General features: G+C 46.5%; 1 protein-coding gene across 14 annotated transcripts in view; it reads right to left on the reverse strand.

The window, feature by feature from the left end:
• Positions 1-16,121, reverse strand: part of PRKAG3 (protein kinase AMP-activated non-catalytic subunit gamma 3) — a 19,936-nt gene extending 3,815 nt beyond the window's left edge. The window contains exons 1-13 of one of the 14 annotated variants that reach the window (XR_014539528.1): positions 15,983-16,121; positions 15,554-15,694; positions 11,343-11,382; positions 9,688-10,340; positions 7,765-7,846; positions 7,408-7,466; positions 7,124-7,169; positions 5,714-5,768; positions 5,173-5,299; positions 4,496-4,661; positions 3,782-3,819; positions 3,059-3,205; positions 1,643-1,824 (exon numbers count right to left, since the gene is read on the reverse strand). Coding sequence is in view for 7 of the 14 variants with exons in the window: in XM_083575545.1 (XP_083431671.1) it covers positions 1,731-1,824; positions 3,059-3,205; positions 3,782-3,819; positions 4,496-4,661; positions 5,173-5,299; positions 5,714-5,768; positions 7,124-7,169; positions 7,408-7,466; positions 7,765-7,846; positions 9,688-10,340; positions 11,343-11,382; positions 15,554-15,613 (1,567 nt within the window). In the remaining 7 variants the exon portion in view is untranslated. Of the gene's footprint in view, positions 1-1,642; positions 1,825-3,058; positions 3,206-3,781; positions 3,820-4,495; positions 4,662-5,172; positions 5,300-5,713; positions 5,769-7,123; positions 7,170-7,407; positions 7,467-7,764; positions 7,847-9,687; positions 10,341-11,342; positions 11,383-12,503; positions 13,583-15,553; positions 15,705-15,982 lie in introns of those variants that run through there. The other 13 variants (XM_083575545.1, XR_014539529.1, XR_014539530.1 and 10 more) reach the window with 13 other exon arrangements.
• Between the last annotated feature and the right edge of the window lie 953 nt (positions 16,122-17,074).

Here is a 17,074-nt window from a genome sequence, read left to right on the forward strand (position 1 = left end):
GGTATGTGCAGATAAAATGCCTTCTCCCCTTTTAGCCTCTAGCTCAGCAAATTCTGCCTATAAAGGAGAGGCTGAGTCATGGTAACTCCAATATTTATACTTAGCTTGAGGAAAGCTGAACTGTGGAACTCCTTGTCACAAGGAAACCACTTTGGCAGAGAATTTAGCAGGTTCCAGAAATGGATTAGATACCAGTGAACAATTATGCCAGATGATTAGAATAAACTCTGCCTGCATTCACCACCATTCTATTACTGGCTCTGCCATTTTGTGTTCGGTAGGCCTCTCAGGTGGTTGCTGGGGGGGTAGAAAGCTTGAGAACTCCTGAGTTAGAAGTCAGAGAAGAAATCACAGCAGGTGAGTAAAAACAGTTTACAAGGCATGGAAGGGGAGCAGGGGGAACTCTTCTGAGATACACAGTGGCTGAATTTCTGATGGGCAGCTTTGAAGTCACAGGAGAGCTTTCAGATAAAGGGGGGAATTTGGGGGTGGGGAACTGTGGCTGTGTGTGCTTTATCCACTGAATATCATATTTTTCCATTGCAACCTTTAAAGGCTAAGCTTAACAGCTCACCTGACACTCTACCTGCCCCCAAGCTGTAACTGCCTCTGTGCCTTTAGCAACCACAACAGGTAAATAAATCAGCTGGGGTGACTACAGGGCATGGGAAGTAACATAACCCCCAGCTCATGTTACCCAGTGAAATGGTTATTACTGAAAAACCACCATTTCCCTGTGATAAAATCTGTGCTAGGGAAATGCAGTGGAAAAGCAGGGTTTTATCATTTCAATTGGAAATGAATCTAACATGCAGCACATCTACTAACACTCTGCCAAAAGAAATTTACATATATGTGAGACATACACCAGCTTTCCCACTACACAGCTGCTTAGTTTTCTGGATGCAGAGGGTTCCTCTGATGCCGTCCAGTTCTATAACCAGCTCTTCCCATGCAATAAAACACTTCCAACAATTGGTGTGCCGTGCTAGCACCAAGGGATGTGAAAAAGAGTAAGGAGAAAATCTGAATGGATTAGAGGTGGAGTGAGAAGCTGCTGATTGTAAAGGTTTAAGCACAGCTTTGATGTATCAGGAGGCCTCTCTCTTGCCAGAAGCTGGAACGCTGCCTGTGTGTGTCTGAGCAGCCCCCCTAATAATCATAATCATAAATAATGTATTAAATTTGTATACCACCCTTCATCTGAAGATCACAGGGCAGTTCACAACATAAAAATAAATGCAAAATACATAATAAAAACAAACCCATAAGCCCCCCTCCCACAAACACATTAAAAAGGACATAGAATGTTAATCAGCCAAAGGCCTGGTTAAAGAGAAACGTTTTCACCTGCTGCCTGGATATATGTAATGAAGGTGCCAGGTGAGCCTCTCCGGGGAGCCACTGCCGAAAGGGCCCATTCTTGTATTGCCACCCTGCGGACCTCTCATGAAGAGGTTCCTCCTACAAGGCTATGCTGTGTTTACGATCCATAGCATTGGCCTCCCTTCCAGGCTGGGTGTTTGGTTCTAGACAGACAGAAATACAGACCTGGCTTGGCCGGACGGACAAGAGAGACCCAGCAGCAAGGCAAAAACGAGCAGCAGGGCAGAGGCTAGAGAGGCCAAGGCATGGGGCCTACCTGAGCTGGAGAGAAGCGGAGGAAATGGAGGGTACAAATGGAGGAAGGATGGAGCGTCAGGCGGCTTAAGAGTTTAGGGCATCGATACCTGCAGGCGTGAGAACCAGGGCTTGGAGAATGTCAGAGAGGGACACGATCCCCCGCGGGGTTTTCTTCTCATCCACCAGAACCAGACGATGGACCTGCCAGATGAGTGAGCCACACACCATCACGGAGAGAAGAGTACGGTAACGGGATGAGCCGAGATGAGTGCTTGACATCCACAGGGCTAGAGTTACCCCTCCCTCCTGAGGCAAACCTCAGAAACGTTTCCCTTTGGTGGCATAATGCTATTATTATTATTATGAACATCATCACCATCCTAGTACAGCAAGATAGCCGAGGGACAGGGCATTCTGGGAAAAGTTACAATTAAGAGTGGCAGGCAGGAAAGTTAAAGCTGGGTGCTGTTGCGCCGCCTATTAGCCTTTAGTTGCAGAGGAGCAACTGTGCTGTACAGAAAATGAGTCTAGGGCTGCTTCCCACATTATAATTTTTTAAGGTATGTGTCTTTGCATATGGAAACACCTGTTTGCTTCTAGAATGGGGAATCTGTGACCCTCTAGGTGTTTTTGCTGAACTACATTACCCTTCATCCCTGACCATTGACCATGCTGGCTGGGGCTGATGGGAATTGGGGTCCCAACGCTTTGTGAAGGACCACAGGTTCCCCACTGGTTCAGTAAATCATTACACGCAACAGACAGATGTTTCCCACCATATGCATGAGACCTGTATGTGCAGCAGGGAGCTGGGACTTGCCATGGCTTCCTGCTGTATGGCAGCAAACAGCTGTTTTCTCTCATATAACATGTGAAGCAGCCTTTAGGTGTCCAGTTCTCATCAGCTTCTGAAGATGGTTTCACTTACCTTGGGGACCACCCACCTGAGCAAGCTACCTCTTCTGTGCGGGCTCTTGGCTTTCCCCGTGGACCCCCCTTTTAAGTGATTCATTGGGAATAGCTTCTACCCTGGAGAAGTCTCATGAGAATTATTTTGGGAGTTTTTGCTTTTTTGCTTAAATGGTTGGAATACAGTATTCCACAATATTTCCCATCCTTTTCCTAGGGCCTGTAAGCCACTAGTGTGGACTTGTCTCTTCCATGAGTGTCATGGGGAAGAACAAGCCAGAGATGGTTACTGCTGGAACACCTATGCCAAGAGAGCAAAGTCAATCAGGCGACAGGATTAGAGGCTGACTGGATTAGAAAGTGTCACTGGGCATGACTTGAGTAAGCAGAAAGTAGAGACAGAAGAGGTTTAGGCTGAACATTTAACTCCTGAAGTCAGATTTTATGGACCTGGAGAGGTCAAGGTCTTGCCACAGAGTAACTGTTACCTAAAGCTGCACATTCTTCCTGCTCCACTCTGGCATACCTGCTCCTTGGCGATGCGATCAATAATGTCTTCCATCGTTTCATAAGGATGGCAGGTGAGCACCCCTTCCAGGCAGACTGAGCGCTGCTTCAGTGCTTCCCCCACAGTAATGTCCAGGTTGTTGTAGGACTTCTGGGCAGCCAAGTGCTAAGCAGAGACAAGGAAATGGTTTGAAGCCACCATGACAGATCATCCAGGCAGGGGCTTGGCATTAGCAGAGAATAAAGCTACCCCAATCCCACTTTGCATAGGTGGGAGAACTCTAACTTTAATATCCAGGTAACTCTTGCTGAAACAAGGCTCAGTTGCTACACACTGGTTTAATGCACCTTGTGACAGCCACTTTGATAAATGGACCCTAATCCGCCATCAATTTAGAGTCACAGCCCTGGAGACAATGTTCTCCTTTGCTTTTCACCCTATGTTTAAGAGGGAAACTGCTGCTGACTTCTCTGTCTAGAGCTGAAAAATAGTAGTGAAAATTAGTAACACCACCTAAATCCCTTTAGATAGATGGAGTTCAGGAAACATTTGTGAAGGATACCAAACCACACACACACACACTACCAAGTGATGTTCCCATCTTAAAATTTTAAACAGGTACTGCATCCCCTAGAGGTAAGACAGGGAAACATTCTATTTTCTTAGCTTTAGCTATTAAAAAAATCCATTCTCCCGCCAACCAACTTCACACCTGCAAAAATATGATTGTGCTGTACTTACAATCACATCAAAGCGAGAGTAGAGGCCAACTACCCTCCCTGTAAAGAGAAAGTGAGGGAAGCATTATAAGGGACTCAGTAGAGAAAACCCTCCCATTCACCCACCTCATAATGTAGCTATCATCCATTTTTAAAAAGTATTGATATATTTAATACGTTCCAACTAAGCAAGTATTCCATATGTATTAATCAGAAAAATAATTAAGAAATACCCGATAAAAGAAAATATCCACTGACAATAAAGTCTTGAATAGAGCTAGACACAGAGCATTATTCATTCATATTATCATATATGTGAACACCACTTTTCCAGGCTTTTATCACATCTTGAAGTTCATAGTTAATACATAAAAAGAGGGTTCCTGATTTTATGACAGCGGGTGGAATTTACAAAAGTGACAACATCTGGGTGATGGTGATTCAACACTATCTCTGAGATGTTACATATAGCACTATGGGTCATTGGCTCAAGCAGGGTGGGTGGGATTCAAATATGGAACCCCAAAACGGTGCAGCTTGGCAAAAGATGCATCACAAGATTGGCTTGGATTGTTTGATAAATGTCACATAGGGTTTGTGGAATTTCAGGGCCCAAGAAAAAAGTAGAGGCTGAATTAGAAAGCTGATAACCTATGAGAGAGAGGTAAGGCTCAGCTGAAACGGCAAACATAGCGGTGAGCAGAGCAGAGGAGCTCCCCGCAGCAAGTACCGGTACCTTTTTCATTAACAACAGGCAATGCTGAGACCCTGCGGTCCACAAAAATCTCCAAGGCTGTGTAGACAGGGGCTGACTCCAGGACCATGGCAACGTCACGGAAGGTGCCGATGCCCAGTTCCAGGATGGTTTTCTGCAGGAATCGTGGCTTTGGAAGCATGGCTCCCTGTAGTGAGAGAAGAGGAGGTTATTGTTTTCAGTGCATTATTGGTGATGCTCCCCCTGCCCCACAATGGAAATGAATGATGTGTATTCATACAATAATGTAATTAATTGCATTCTTAAATTTGGCCACAGTGAACAGTGAGCTGGATAACATTTTTTTGCAGAAGCTGAACTGCAGCAGAATAGAAATAGAGCTGCAGACAATGAATATGGGACAAAAAAGAAAATGATACCTTTTTACATCCCTAGTGGAGCCTAACCTCTTACTCTCCCAACTTCTACTGTTTTCCCAATTGTCTATTTTAGATCGTGAGCATCTTGAGGGAAGTGGCCAGTCTATTTTTCCCTATGCAGCTCTGCAAGGCACCACGTACCCTGTTGGCTCTCTACCAATAAATAAATGATAAAAGAGAGCATCGGGCACTGGGCCAACATAGGCCCCACTGAGACCAAAAATAATCTGCCTTGCCATCATCTATGCCAAGAGGAATTTGGGACCACCAGACACTCACGAAGATATGCAGGAACTTGAGGATACGTTTGTGGGTCAGAATGTGTAGGACGTTCCCTGAGATGGGCTCGATAACAGGCAGCCGATGGATCTTGTGCTTAATCAAGGAATAAACAGCATCAAATAGGCTAGGAAAGGGAGAAACAAAAGGGCAATATGACATGCCTGGAGATTGGCTCCCTGTACCCAGGGACTGTACCCATTTACTGCTTCCACTTTGGGCATCGTGCAGCACAGCTGCTCTAAATGGAGTAGGCGTTGTGAGACAGTGAAGGTTCCCCCACCCCTATTATGGACAAAGGCTCTGTGCATTCAGCTGTTTGACAGGCAGCAATCAACAAGTGAAGTGTTTCCTGGCAAGGAACTGATGAGTAAAACTTCACTCTTTTATACCAACTGCCATGCAGTTGTTAAAAGTACAAGACTCTTTCCATTAAAGCTAGCCACACTATTATTATGTATTCATTAAAATTCTTTCCCACCTTTCCTGCCAAAGAGGAGGGATCTGTGGGAGGAGTAAGCAAGCATCAGGAATGACTTACCTATCATTTGGGGAGATGCACACCAAGGGTTTGAAGAAACCTTGCAAATACACCTCTGGGGAGAAAGGAAAGCGTCTGAATAGTATATGGAACCGTTGCCCTAGGTAAGATGGGAGAACTACTACAGGTTAAGGATGAAGCTACTTCTGTGAGGGGAGGGGAATCTGGCAAAAGAGGTCAGTCGGGTTTCCAATCTATTTAGAAGGATGTTGAGTTTCTGAGATTTTGGCATACAACAGCTTGAGGTCACTATACCATATGGTTAATCACTGCCAAGTTGAAGATGATTTACCATAACATCAACTTTCTTCCCATGTTATGTGCACTGAAAGCATCTCAGAAATTGGAACAGTGATTCAATGTATAATACTTTTTTTAAAATAATTTTATTATTTATATCCTGCCCATCTGGCTGGGTTTCCCCACTTTGAAGAGAGAAAGGGTACTATAGGTGTTATACTGAATCAAACCAATGGTCCATTTAGCCTAGCACTGCCTGCGTCCTGATTGGCAGCCACCCTCCAGGGTTTTAGCTAGGGGGCATTTCCCTACCCAAACAGGAGATGCCAGGGATTGAATCTCAGATCATTTGCAAGCAGAGCATGTGCTCTACCACTGAACATGCAAGCAGTGAGCAGATGGAGGAGGATCCTCCCTGAGCCTTGCACCTTCCCTGTGAATCAGGGGCAGCCCACATGGTGCCCTCCACATGTTGGATTTCACTTGCCATCATCCTTGACCATTGGGCCATGCTGGCTAAGGATGAAAAGAGTTGGATCAACATCTGAAAGGTACCGCATTAGCTGCCCCTCTTCTGGGTGGTTGTGTGGACCAAGCTCAAAGGGAGAGGGTAAGTAGAAACACTAGGGACAGAAATGGGACAGGATCCAATGAGCTCACAGCAATGGGCTACAGCACATGGAATTTCATCAGAATGCAGCAAAAGAGCCTGTAGTGCAAGGAGGGTGAACCTGTGACCCTCCAGATTGTTATTGGTCATCCTGGCAAGGGCTGATGGAGCCCATCAAAACCAGAAGTCACTGGTTTCCAATCCCTAGAGTACTGTAACCTAAACCCTTTGCCTAGGGGCTGGGGTGGCCAATGGGCCCCAACTCCCATCAGCCCTAGCCAGCATGGCCAATGGGAGGGAATTATGGGAGCTGTTGTCCTTTAGATGTTGTTGGACTAAATGCTGGCCGCGCCTTGTCTAGAGGCAAGACTATCAAGTAGGAAGGGATACCAAGTTAAGAGAGGAACTGTTTAAATCAAGGCCAGAAGCAGGGAGACAGACGTAAACATGTGCACACACACACACAGAGTGCAATTCACCTTCCACTGCTGACAATCAATTTTAAAGATATTCAATAGCATCCATGCATACACTACTCCCCCTAGTGGTGCCCTGCTCACCTCTCCACGTTTCAATTTTGTGTTCCTCGATCTCATATATCTGAACCTAAAAACAGCACAAAATGATACTCGTAAGCAGGGTGATGTCACCCACAAAAGGATAAGATAGTGAGAGTTCCAAGCAGCCCAGACTTGTACTTTGAAGTCACAGGTCCTCTTGCTTCGCTGTCACCCCTCTGGCCCTGCCCACCCCCCTCCGTCCCTGTACATATTGGGAGGGAGATGCTGGAAGCTGGTTTGCTCCAGATCTTGCAAAGGCAAATGAGCAGTCCTGGAAAACTCACCAGAGGTGATCGGTAGTAGCGATGTAGGATGTTAATGAAGTCAGTGATAGTCAACATACCTGCAGTAAGAGAGAGTAGGGGGAAAGAGGAAAAGGAAGAGAGTGGATACACATAGGTGTAGGTCTGGAAGAGCTGAAGGGCTACCTTGTGCAGGCCCCAGTTCTCAGGACAGCAGATGGTTGAGCCTTTCCTTAATAAGGCACCTGCAGAATTCCTGCACACACCCAACCTTGCCTTCTTGACCATCCCTAGTACAGTTTGAATGGCCAGCAGTAGTCCTATGAAATCCCAATTCACACTGCCTTTTGCCCAAAACCTGCTGTCCTGTGTTGCCCTCCTGAACGCAGCATCACTTACCCACAAAACACTGCTGCTTGTTGTCCCAGAGAGGGGCTGCTCGCACCCCATTGGCCACCATGGCTAAGAAGGCCTTCTTTATCTGGGGACAGGAGGAAAAAAGAATAGGTGGGCCGGACTTGCAGTTGCTATTCAATATTCCTGTCTATCTGCAGTTAGGAGTAGTCAATGTGGTGCCCTTCAGGTCTTGTTGGGCTTCAGCCCCCGTCATCCTTACCATTGGTCTGAGGCTGATGGGAATTGTAGTACAATATCTGGAAGGCACCACATTGGTCAGGCCAGATCTACAGGGTGAGGAAAGCATCCAGCTAAGAAGGCTGGGCAGGGGAAAATCCAGAAGTAATCGCCCACACTGCACCCTCTTGGACTCCAACTCTGTGTAGCAATTATATTCTTCTGCTAGACTAGATATTATTAAACATTGTGGTTCAATTTTAGGGCCTTAGGCCTATTTTTTACCAAATGATGTGGCTTGGACTTTCTTCCAAGTTTGCTCTCTTCCCATGATTCTACCTCCTCCTAAATCACAGCTCTAGGAATGTGATGAACTACAACAAATATGAGGGAAGGTAAACTTGCAGCAGCAGGAATAACCTGATGAAACAGGTAGAATTGCTTCATCCTGAAAGTGAGCATCTATTTGTTTAATCCTTGCAGACGGATTTGAGTTCCTATATCCAGCTCTGCCAGTGTCATAAGAAGAGTCCAAAGGCCCGCCTAGTCCAGAATCCTGTTCTCACAGTAGCCATTCAGATGCATATTGAAAACCAACAGCACTCTCTCCACTTGTATTCCAAAATAGTTAGTATTCAGAGGCCTACTGCCTCCTAAAATGGAGGGAGAACAGTCATTGCAGCTAGTAACCATTGATAGCTTCGTGCTCTATTAATTTCTACAGCTCCCCACAACACACACACTGCCTGCCATAACAGAAAGTCAAGTACCAGTACCTGACAGATTAGGAAGTTGAAAACTGCTGAGTGTAGTGTAGTTATAAGGGAGGAGGGCAGACATGTGCTAAAAGGGTAGGGAAACCCCCACAAACTTCAGTGTAGAATCCCTGTCAGGGCAGGTCACACTGCCAGGGGTGCAAGCGCTGTCTGAAGTTACTCGTGTCTGCACTGGCATGCAAGATATTTTATTCTGCCTTCCCTACTCCTTGGGTGGAATTCAATGTGACTCTATGGCAATTGGTCCATCAGGTTTTCAGCTTCCCCTGAGCCAATTTCAGATAACATGTGGGGACATGTTGCACTAGTGTAAGTCCTCATGTTGGCTTCCACTAACAGGACTAGTTAAATGAATGCTGCCCCTTTATGATTTTTCTTGTGTGAACAGCGTTATTCATCCTTCTGTACACCAATCTGGAATTGTATGATGAACAGTTCAGAAACATTATAAATTTAAAATATAAATATAAATATAAAATAAAACCAGAAGCGTTCCTCAAGTATAATTGTTTACTTTTCCCATAGAAGTGAAAAGCAAGCATTCACTTACATACGGAAAGAAAAGAGATACCATCAGGTTGGAACTATGCTGCTTCCAATTATTCCCAACCCTCAGTTATCTGAGCCACTCACATTCAAGCCTTTTGCACACTCCCATCTGCACCATTCCACCCTGTATTCTATTTTGAGAACTAGCTTTTCTTGAGTGCTGATAACAATTTTACTAGGAACATTGAGAGGGAGCAGAGCTGTTGACTTGAGCCTATTGGACTACTGTCCTGTCTGTGCTGGATGTTTCAGGATTTGTAACAGGGATAGGGACTCCAAGTCATATCAGTCCCAACAGTATCTGGATTGCCACAGGTTCCCCACCCAGATTAGTAAAGAACTGAGCTTCCATTATCCCATTATTAAAATGACCAGCTTTCTATCCCCTTCCTTGACCCACAACAGCTCCCACTTCCCCCCTTACCTGCAAGGTTGTGTCAAACACTACCAGTTTGGAGCTGGTGGGAATGGCATCATAACAGTGGTGGCGCCGCATGAAATGCATGTAAGTCTCAGCATCCGGTCCCAGCAAATCAGTATCAGGACCAAACCCAAGAATTTCACAGTCGAGAGAAATGATGTCACCATCGTCATCTTTGTTGCTCTCATCTGGCTTGGTGACTTCTGATGTTGCTTTGGCATCCACAACCGTGCCTTTGTTTTGCCGACTGGCATCTTTAACATTCAGGGTGGGGGCACTGGCGTTCCAGCTCTTGCACCTGCCTCTTGGCATCACGTCCTCCTTGCCCCCTGGACCTGTTTGTCTCCTATCTGTCACTGTGGCCTGTGGTCCACCGTAGTTGTCAGCTGTATCCAGTTCTCTGGCCTCTGAATCTGCAGCCTTAATATCCGATTCCGTAGCAACGGCATCCCCAGCTGTTACTTTGCCATCCCGATTTGCAGTCTTGGCATCCAGCCCAACAGCTCTGGGATCCCCGTCCATGGTCCTGCCATCTGACATCACATTCATCATGCTCAACTCTGGACCTTTGCCATCTGCAGCCAGGTCCTTGGCCTCTTGCCCTACAACCTTGGCTTCCAACGCTGATTCCTTAACATCCAGAGACAGGTTGGGGCCTAGTGGGTAAGGGGAGGCATTGCAAATCCAGACACCAAAAACTTCTTGGTAGGTGAAACATTTAAGTAATCTTGGCCCTTTTGACTGACACAACCTTCCCTCCTTCTCACTAAGCCTAAAGAAATGGTATGTTCTCACATAAACTGCAGGAACACGCATGCTGAGCTGAACAACCCATGACTTGCACAGAGAACCAGCCAAAAGCTGCAGCAGTCACTGACCAACCCTACCCCACCCTGCCCCACAGAGCACATCCAGTTAGTTGATTGTTTACATCCCTTGACAGGCAGCAACCCACACACTTCAGCCTAAGGTGATGGCATTCGTTGATTTCAGACAGAGCCCAAACTCTCTTCTGCAAATTTTACAGTAGAGGGGAAAGTGTAAAAGGGGCTAACTACTTGCTCTGAAAAAGCAGACCCGGTCAGCAGGGGCTGTATACTGTATTTATTCACACATTTCTGTGGCAGTTGAATAACTTCATTATCTTTATTGATTGCCCTCACAACAACCCTGTGAGGTAGGTCACCAATATTCCCATCTGACAGATAGAAAATGGAGGATGGACAATACTGGGCTTATCCAAGGAATCTAAGTATGAGCCCAGATTTTGAACTCAGGCCTCACATAATTCAATTTTGTAAGATGACATTAGGATGGGTTTCACAGGTACTAGCAGAACTGGAGCCATTCTCAAACAGGAAAGCAAAAAGTGAAATCTGGGTACAACTGAAATTTTCCAAGACTAGAATGATAGGGGAGGCAGTGGTTCGGATGGCTCGCAGCATGGCTCAAAAAGTGATGTATAATGTCCCAAAGTTAGTACACACAATCATGCTGTTATGGATTAGCAAGTTTAGAAGACACTCAAAGCAGGCAATTAACACCCCAAACTGTTCCCTGCAACACATGTCATGAGTCAGTCTGGCTGGCAGGCAGTGAAGTCTGTACTTGAAAGCGGTCACTCCACCACCGGCAGGCAAAACCAGTGCACTACCCACCTGCTTCCTGAGGCTGGAGGCCATTGCTCAGTGGTGCTGCCTGGGAGTTAAGGAAAAATGGAGAGAGTTAAAAAGTGGCCTCTGTGATCCACATTCAATGTGCAAAATAGTTCAGCTTTTAGGATCTGAAGAGTGAGAGCTATAATTCTGCAGTGGACAGGGAACCTCAGACTCCACCCTAGGCCCTCAATCCCCAAAGTGCTACAAATCTAGTTCAAACTGAATGCTGGAGGGATCAAAAAACTTAGTGCTTCACATATTTTCTGCAGGCAGGGGCCACTTCCTTCATCCTCACGTGGCTGCTGTTTATTTCCTTCCTATTGTTACAGCTTTTCAAGTTGCAGGCAGAGTTGTTTGCAGGGAATGTTAAGCATGTTGTGGGAAAGCAGATGTTTAAATCTTGGGTAGGATAACCGTATGTCCCTCTTTTTACATCATGGGAAAGAGGGTGGCTTAACCAGCTAATACCACAAGGGAATTAAGAAACAGTGACGTGGTGGGAGAGGAGACCTCTAGCTCTAACAATCCCCAACAATCATACCTACGGCTTTTCCAGTTAGTACCCAAAGCTAGCATCTGTAAGGACACTGCAGTAAAAGGTCTATTGTAAATGTGGAAGGGGTTCACACAGATGATCCAATAAAGCTGATTCAGGCTGCACCCAGTCAGAGACTGTGCATGACAGACAACACACTTAACCGCAATGCATGCGTACTCAGACACAGGAGGAAACATGTGTAAGAGCAGAGTGCAATCAGACACAGACACATGCTGAGACATGGATGAAACCCCAGACAGAGATTTGGTAGCCCACAATTTTCCTACCGCAACTGACAGAAAGCAGAAACATGCCAGCTGACAAATATAACCAGTAATTTATTTATTTATTTAATGTGCCAGTTGCTTTATCTTGCCCAGGGCAACCCAAAGCAACTTACAGCTAAATAAACAAACTAGACAATAAACCCCACACAGATACATTAAAACCAAGAGGGAAGAGAAATACATTAAGAACACCCCACCCACTTCTAAAAGGCCGCAGATAAGTTAAGGACCAAAGACCTGGTTTTGGAGGAAAGTTTTAATAATATTAAAAAAGGCACTTGCAAGACAGCAAGAGAGCCATATAGGAATGGGATTCAGCTGCCAACTTTCTCTCACTTCGTTTATGGCTGCACTATTTGCTTGATCGACTGATCAATTAAATGCGTTGATTAAAAAGGTGTCCTCAGTTCAGCAGATTTCTAAACAAATAGCAACGCCACACGAAATGCATGTTTTCTGATATAGAGGGAGCCAGTTATGACGACACGTGCTTGCATTCTCTAAAAACAAAACGCGCGTGCGTTTCTCCCTTTGTCTTCAGAGCTTTTGTTTTTGTTCACCCGAATACTTGCGCGGCTCGCATTGATGCATAAGATTTATTTAAATCGGCAGCAGACGAGTCGGAGCACCGAGTTCAATTTCTAAACGCGAAATTGTTACGGGCCAAGCACGCCTAGGAATCGCACCCGAAGGTGTGGGAGAGAAAACGCAGAGGGGCAGGCAGCGCTCTGCACGTGCTCAAAAGCTCCGTTCTTGACACTCAAGGGTGTCCAATGAGCTTGGGTAGCACGTCCCGGGGCTCAGGTAAGCCCCGCTAGCCCCACTCCCCCGGCAACCCAAAGCAGGAAGTGGTCGCGGCGTTGTTGCGCCAGGAAGTGCCCTCCGTCCGTGCTCCCCGGGCCGGCCTGGCCGGCAGAAAGGCACCCGCCGCGAAGCCCTTTCTCGGGGAGGTCTCTCCGCCGGGCTTACCTGCTCCGAGGCCGGTGCCGCCGCCGCCGCCGCCCGCTCCATGCCGAGGCAGCTGCTATTTTCGGGCGCCTGGCCGGGGAGCCAGTCCGTGTCAGGAAGGCGGCGGGCCTGGCAGCAACACCCGGGTGCGCGCGGCGCCAGGAGGGGCGGAGGGGCCACCGCCTGCCGCGCTGTGCGAAGAAGGGCCTTCCCGCCGCCTCCCGGGGGACTCAGGGCAGCGCGCGGCCGCCTCCCGAGACGGTGGAGGAGGAGCAGGGCATGCCGAGAGCGGGGCTATCCCAGGAGGCGCCGAGGGGTCCTGGGGCGAGGGATGCGGCGAGGAAAGCGGGCTCCGCTGGGGGGACGGGACGGGGACGCGGCCTCTCGCTCGGGAAGCTTCGGGCGAAGCCTCCTGTTTGCCCTGGAGGGCGGGGGGTGGGGGGAGAGAGCGCGACTCGGCTCCGGCTGTAAATAAATCACGGAATGTGCGAAGGGAGGAAGTCGGGGCACAGAAGCCTGTGCGCGGTGGGACAGCGTCTCGCGGGGTGGGAGGTGGGGCGAGGAGAAGAGATGATGGAGGCTATTGGGGGGGGCAGCCCCTCCCGGGAGGAAGAAGCAAAGGGGTGAAACGCCAGTGATGGGCCGAGGCCAAGAGGAGCCGTTGTAGAGGTACAGTCCCTGGTGCAATGGGGACACTATAACCTGGCTCCCCAGGGCAGAGACTGTTCCCGCTTGCAGCGGGCTTCTTTCTTTCAGAAGGCCCCTATGCCTTTAAAAGCTGTGAGGTAGGCAGACGTTCAGCTGGCGAAGTCACTCCCACCCGCAAGGAGTACTGATTGGAAAGCAATGCAACTTCCATCTGTTGCATTAAAAAAACAAAAAAAAAACCCTATTGTAGTATCAAGGATATAAGGTAAAAATTGTAATTTTAATGGGTGAACCCTCCAGCCTTTTCCCCACCAGTCCCTCATATCCTTTTAGCCACAAACTCATCCCCTTCCTATGTTCCAGCAACATAATATTCCCAGTATTCTTTTTAAAAATGCTAGTAAAGTTTGTCTTTACAAAAGCATTTGGAAAAAAGGAGCTCATGTATTCCCAAAAGGGTTTGGGCCATGATAACACTTTTAAAATAGGCCACTTGTTCCTGAATGTTCACCTAGCCAACTCATTTATCTGAAGCAGCGTAGCTGCTTTGCAACCCTAATGAATCTGTGTGGAGCAAAGCAGCTTGTGATTCAGTAGTGCTTGATAGGTATGTTACCTGAAATGGCAGGAGAAAATGTAAAAGTGTGCACACAATTACAACTTCAGTTGGAATCGTAGAAAATGCTAGTCTAGAGTGGCACCATTACAAGATAATTCTAGACCATGTGTTGACTTGTTCCATCATTGCCTTTCAGTTGTTAAAAGCACAGGACTGCAGATTATAGTTCCCCCAATACTAGATAGATGCTGTAATTAATTGTCAGTGAGTGAGGAAGCATCCTAAATAAATGGGATATTCTTTTGCTCAGGGCTGTCCTCAGAGAAACACAGGAAGCCAATAATGTAAAATATATATACAGATCCGACACCTGCACACTGGCAGCAGCACAGGCTGAGTTTCATTGATCAGTATTGTCCATTTTGAATTATTGGGAGTAACTCGGTTTCCTATACTGCAGGTCTGGGATATGTGTGTGTATCTTGACTGCACCATCCTACCACTTCACAAGCTGTCTGGCTCTACCATAATAAGGTCAGCATTATCTGCTGCAAGGAACAGCCACAAGTAAATAGTGCCAGTAGTCAGGAATGATAGGGGTTGTAAGTCCAGAACATCTGGAAGGCACCACATTGGCTACCCCCACAGCACGTAAAGCAAGACATAACATAGGAAGCCTGGGAAAGGGAGCAAACAGTGAAATGTGACATCATCATCACATTCATTTAAAACACATTTTCTCTGTGCGCACAATGTTTATCATATCTTGATTAAAATTTAGCAAGACCAGTAGAAGCCAGATAAGACTGTTTGGATAGAAGCCAGATGTGACCCATGGGCTGCAAATTGACCTTCCCTGGGATTAGCTGCAGGGATTGGAAGCACTAAAACCGACCATACCCAATCTCGCAATTAAAAGTCCTTACAGCTTATATGTGGGCTAGCATACAGCTTGGTTGCCCAATAAAGGCAGCGTGAAACAGCTTATTAGTTTATAGAGCAGCATGAAGATAGATGTTCATGGCAACATAATTAGAGCCTGCCTGGATTAGGCCAAGAGTCCATCTAGGCAAGCATCCTGTGTTGTTTTTTACAGTAGCCAGCCTCAAGCCTCTCTAGGAAAGGCCTCCTGTGTGGCCCCTAGCAATTGGCTTTCAGAAGCATTAGTACAATACACATATCTGTCCTCCATGAATTTATCTAGTCCCCCTTTAAAACAATTTAAACTTACTTGAGCAGGAGAACAATTTCTGGCTTGAATTGTAGAGTTGGAAGGGCGCTCGAGGGTCATCCAGTCCAACCCCTTGCAATGCAGGAATCTTTTGCCCAACGTGGGGCTCAAACTCACGGCCCAGGTTTCCCCTCCTGCACTCTGATAAGAACATAGGAAGCTGCCTTACACCAAGTCAGACCATTAGTTCATCTAGCTCAGTATTTGACAGTGGCTTTCCAGGATTTCCCAACCCTCTGTAAAACTACTGGTGTTTTGTTTTGAATTTGGCAGTTCTTGTTGCTCCCAATCATTTTGCCTACTTTTGTTTGCAGTTTGCCCCTTTGGATTCATGGAAGAAAAGCCGGATAATATACATTTTTAAAAAACAAACAGTAAAATAAGGAGAACTTGGTCTTGGCCAGCGCCAGTTCCCCCTTCTGGCGACACCTGAAGCAGGTTGTTTCCCCCTGTTGCTTATGGCTAGCTATGACCAGGCACCCCTTTTATCTTTACATGCAGTTCTGGTCCTGCCTCAGAGCCTTGATCTTGATGCAAGTGCTTGCTGTCTTCACCTCCCCATCTACACATACTAAACATAACCCACTTGGGATTGGCCTCTCCTCCCCACTGTGGAGAATTCCTGGAGAATGAGTCAGGCTCCTAAAAAGAGAATGGTTGCTGTCCCCTCCCCTCTCAGTTTATCTCCACTACTTGTGGCCTGAACTCAGCGACACAGGCCTTATTGGCTCTTGGCAAGAAAGGAAATGGTTACAGGTGCCCACTGCCAGCAGAAAGCCAGCTGTGGCAGTGTCTCCGGTTGGTCAAAACTCCCAACACTTCAGGGGATAGATAACCCGTTCCTATCAAGATCATTTTCTCAATCTAGCAGGGGGACCGTTTGCTCCAAAAGGAAATATATAAACATAAAAGTTAAAAACCTTACACTTCGCAGAGCAAGCAAAGTAGTGTGGAGGTGCCTGCTTTTCCTTTGCAGCTGAATAGCAGCTCTGTGTGCTCTAGCAAAAAAATTAAAACTAACAGTAGGGTAATACCTTTATTGTGACCAAGAAAAGATCCAACAAAATGCAATATCCAGTTTAAAAGGGGTAAAATTTGCCCTTTGTGGATAAATAACACCAGTGTGTTGAGCAGCCTTCTCCTCATTATAAAATGTAACTTTAAAAAAAAAAAAAGCATCGTGGGAGATCTGATCATAGATCAGCATACACACCAAAAATACAGGCTTGGTGGCAGCAGGGGATTTGCATGCTGGAGAAAACTTTGTTGGCTGCCAAAACAGATTTCATGTTGCACCAAGGACCCTTTGGATACTGAAGACAACAGTGGCTGTTCCCCCTTGAAGCACACATCCACTGTAGTCCTTAGGAAAGTTTGTATATTGGTTAGTGGCCATCAAACAGCAAAAAATACTTACAGACCTTTCGTTTAGTTTATACTCACTTACCTGAGAGGGCCGGTCTTGAAGAATACTCAGTTTTGAGTTGACATGTATTGCTAGAGATGTTCTAGGCCTCTAAA

Source organism: Podarcis filfolensis (genome assembly GCF_964270895.1).
Source record: "Podarcis filfolensis genome assembly, chromosome: 1".
In the NCBI taxonomy this organism is placed as follows: Eukaryota; Metazoa; Chordata; class Lepidosauria; order Squamata; family Lacertidae; genus Podarcis; species Podarcis filfolensis.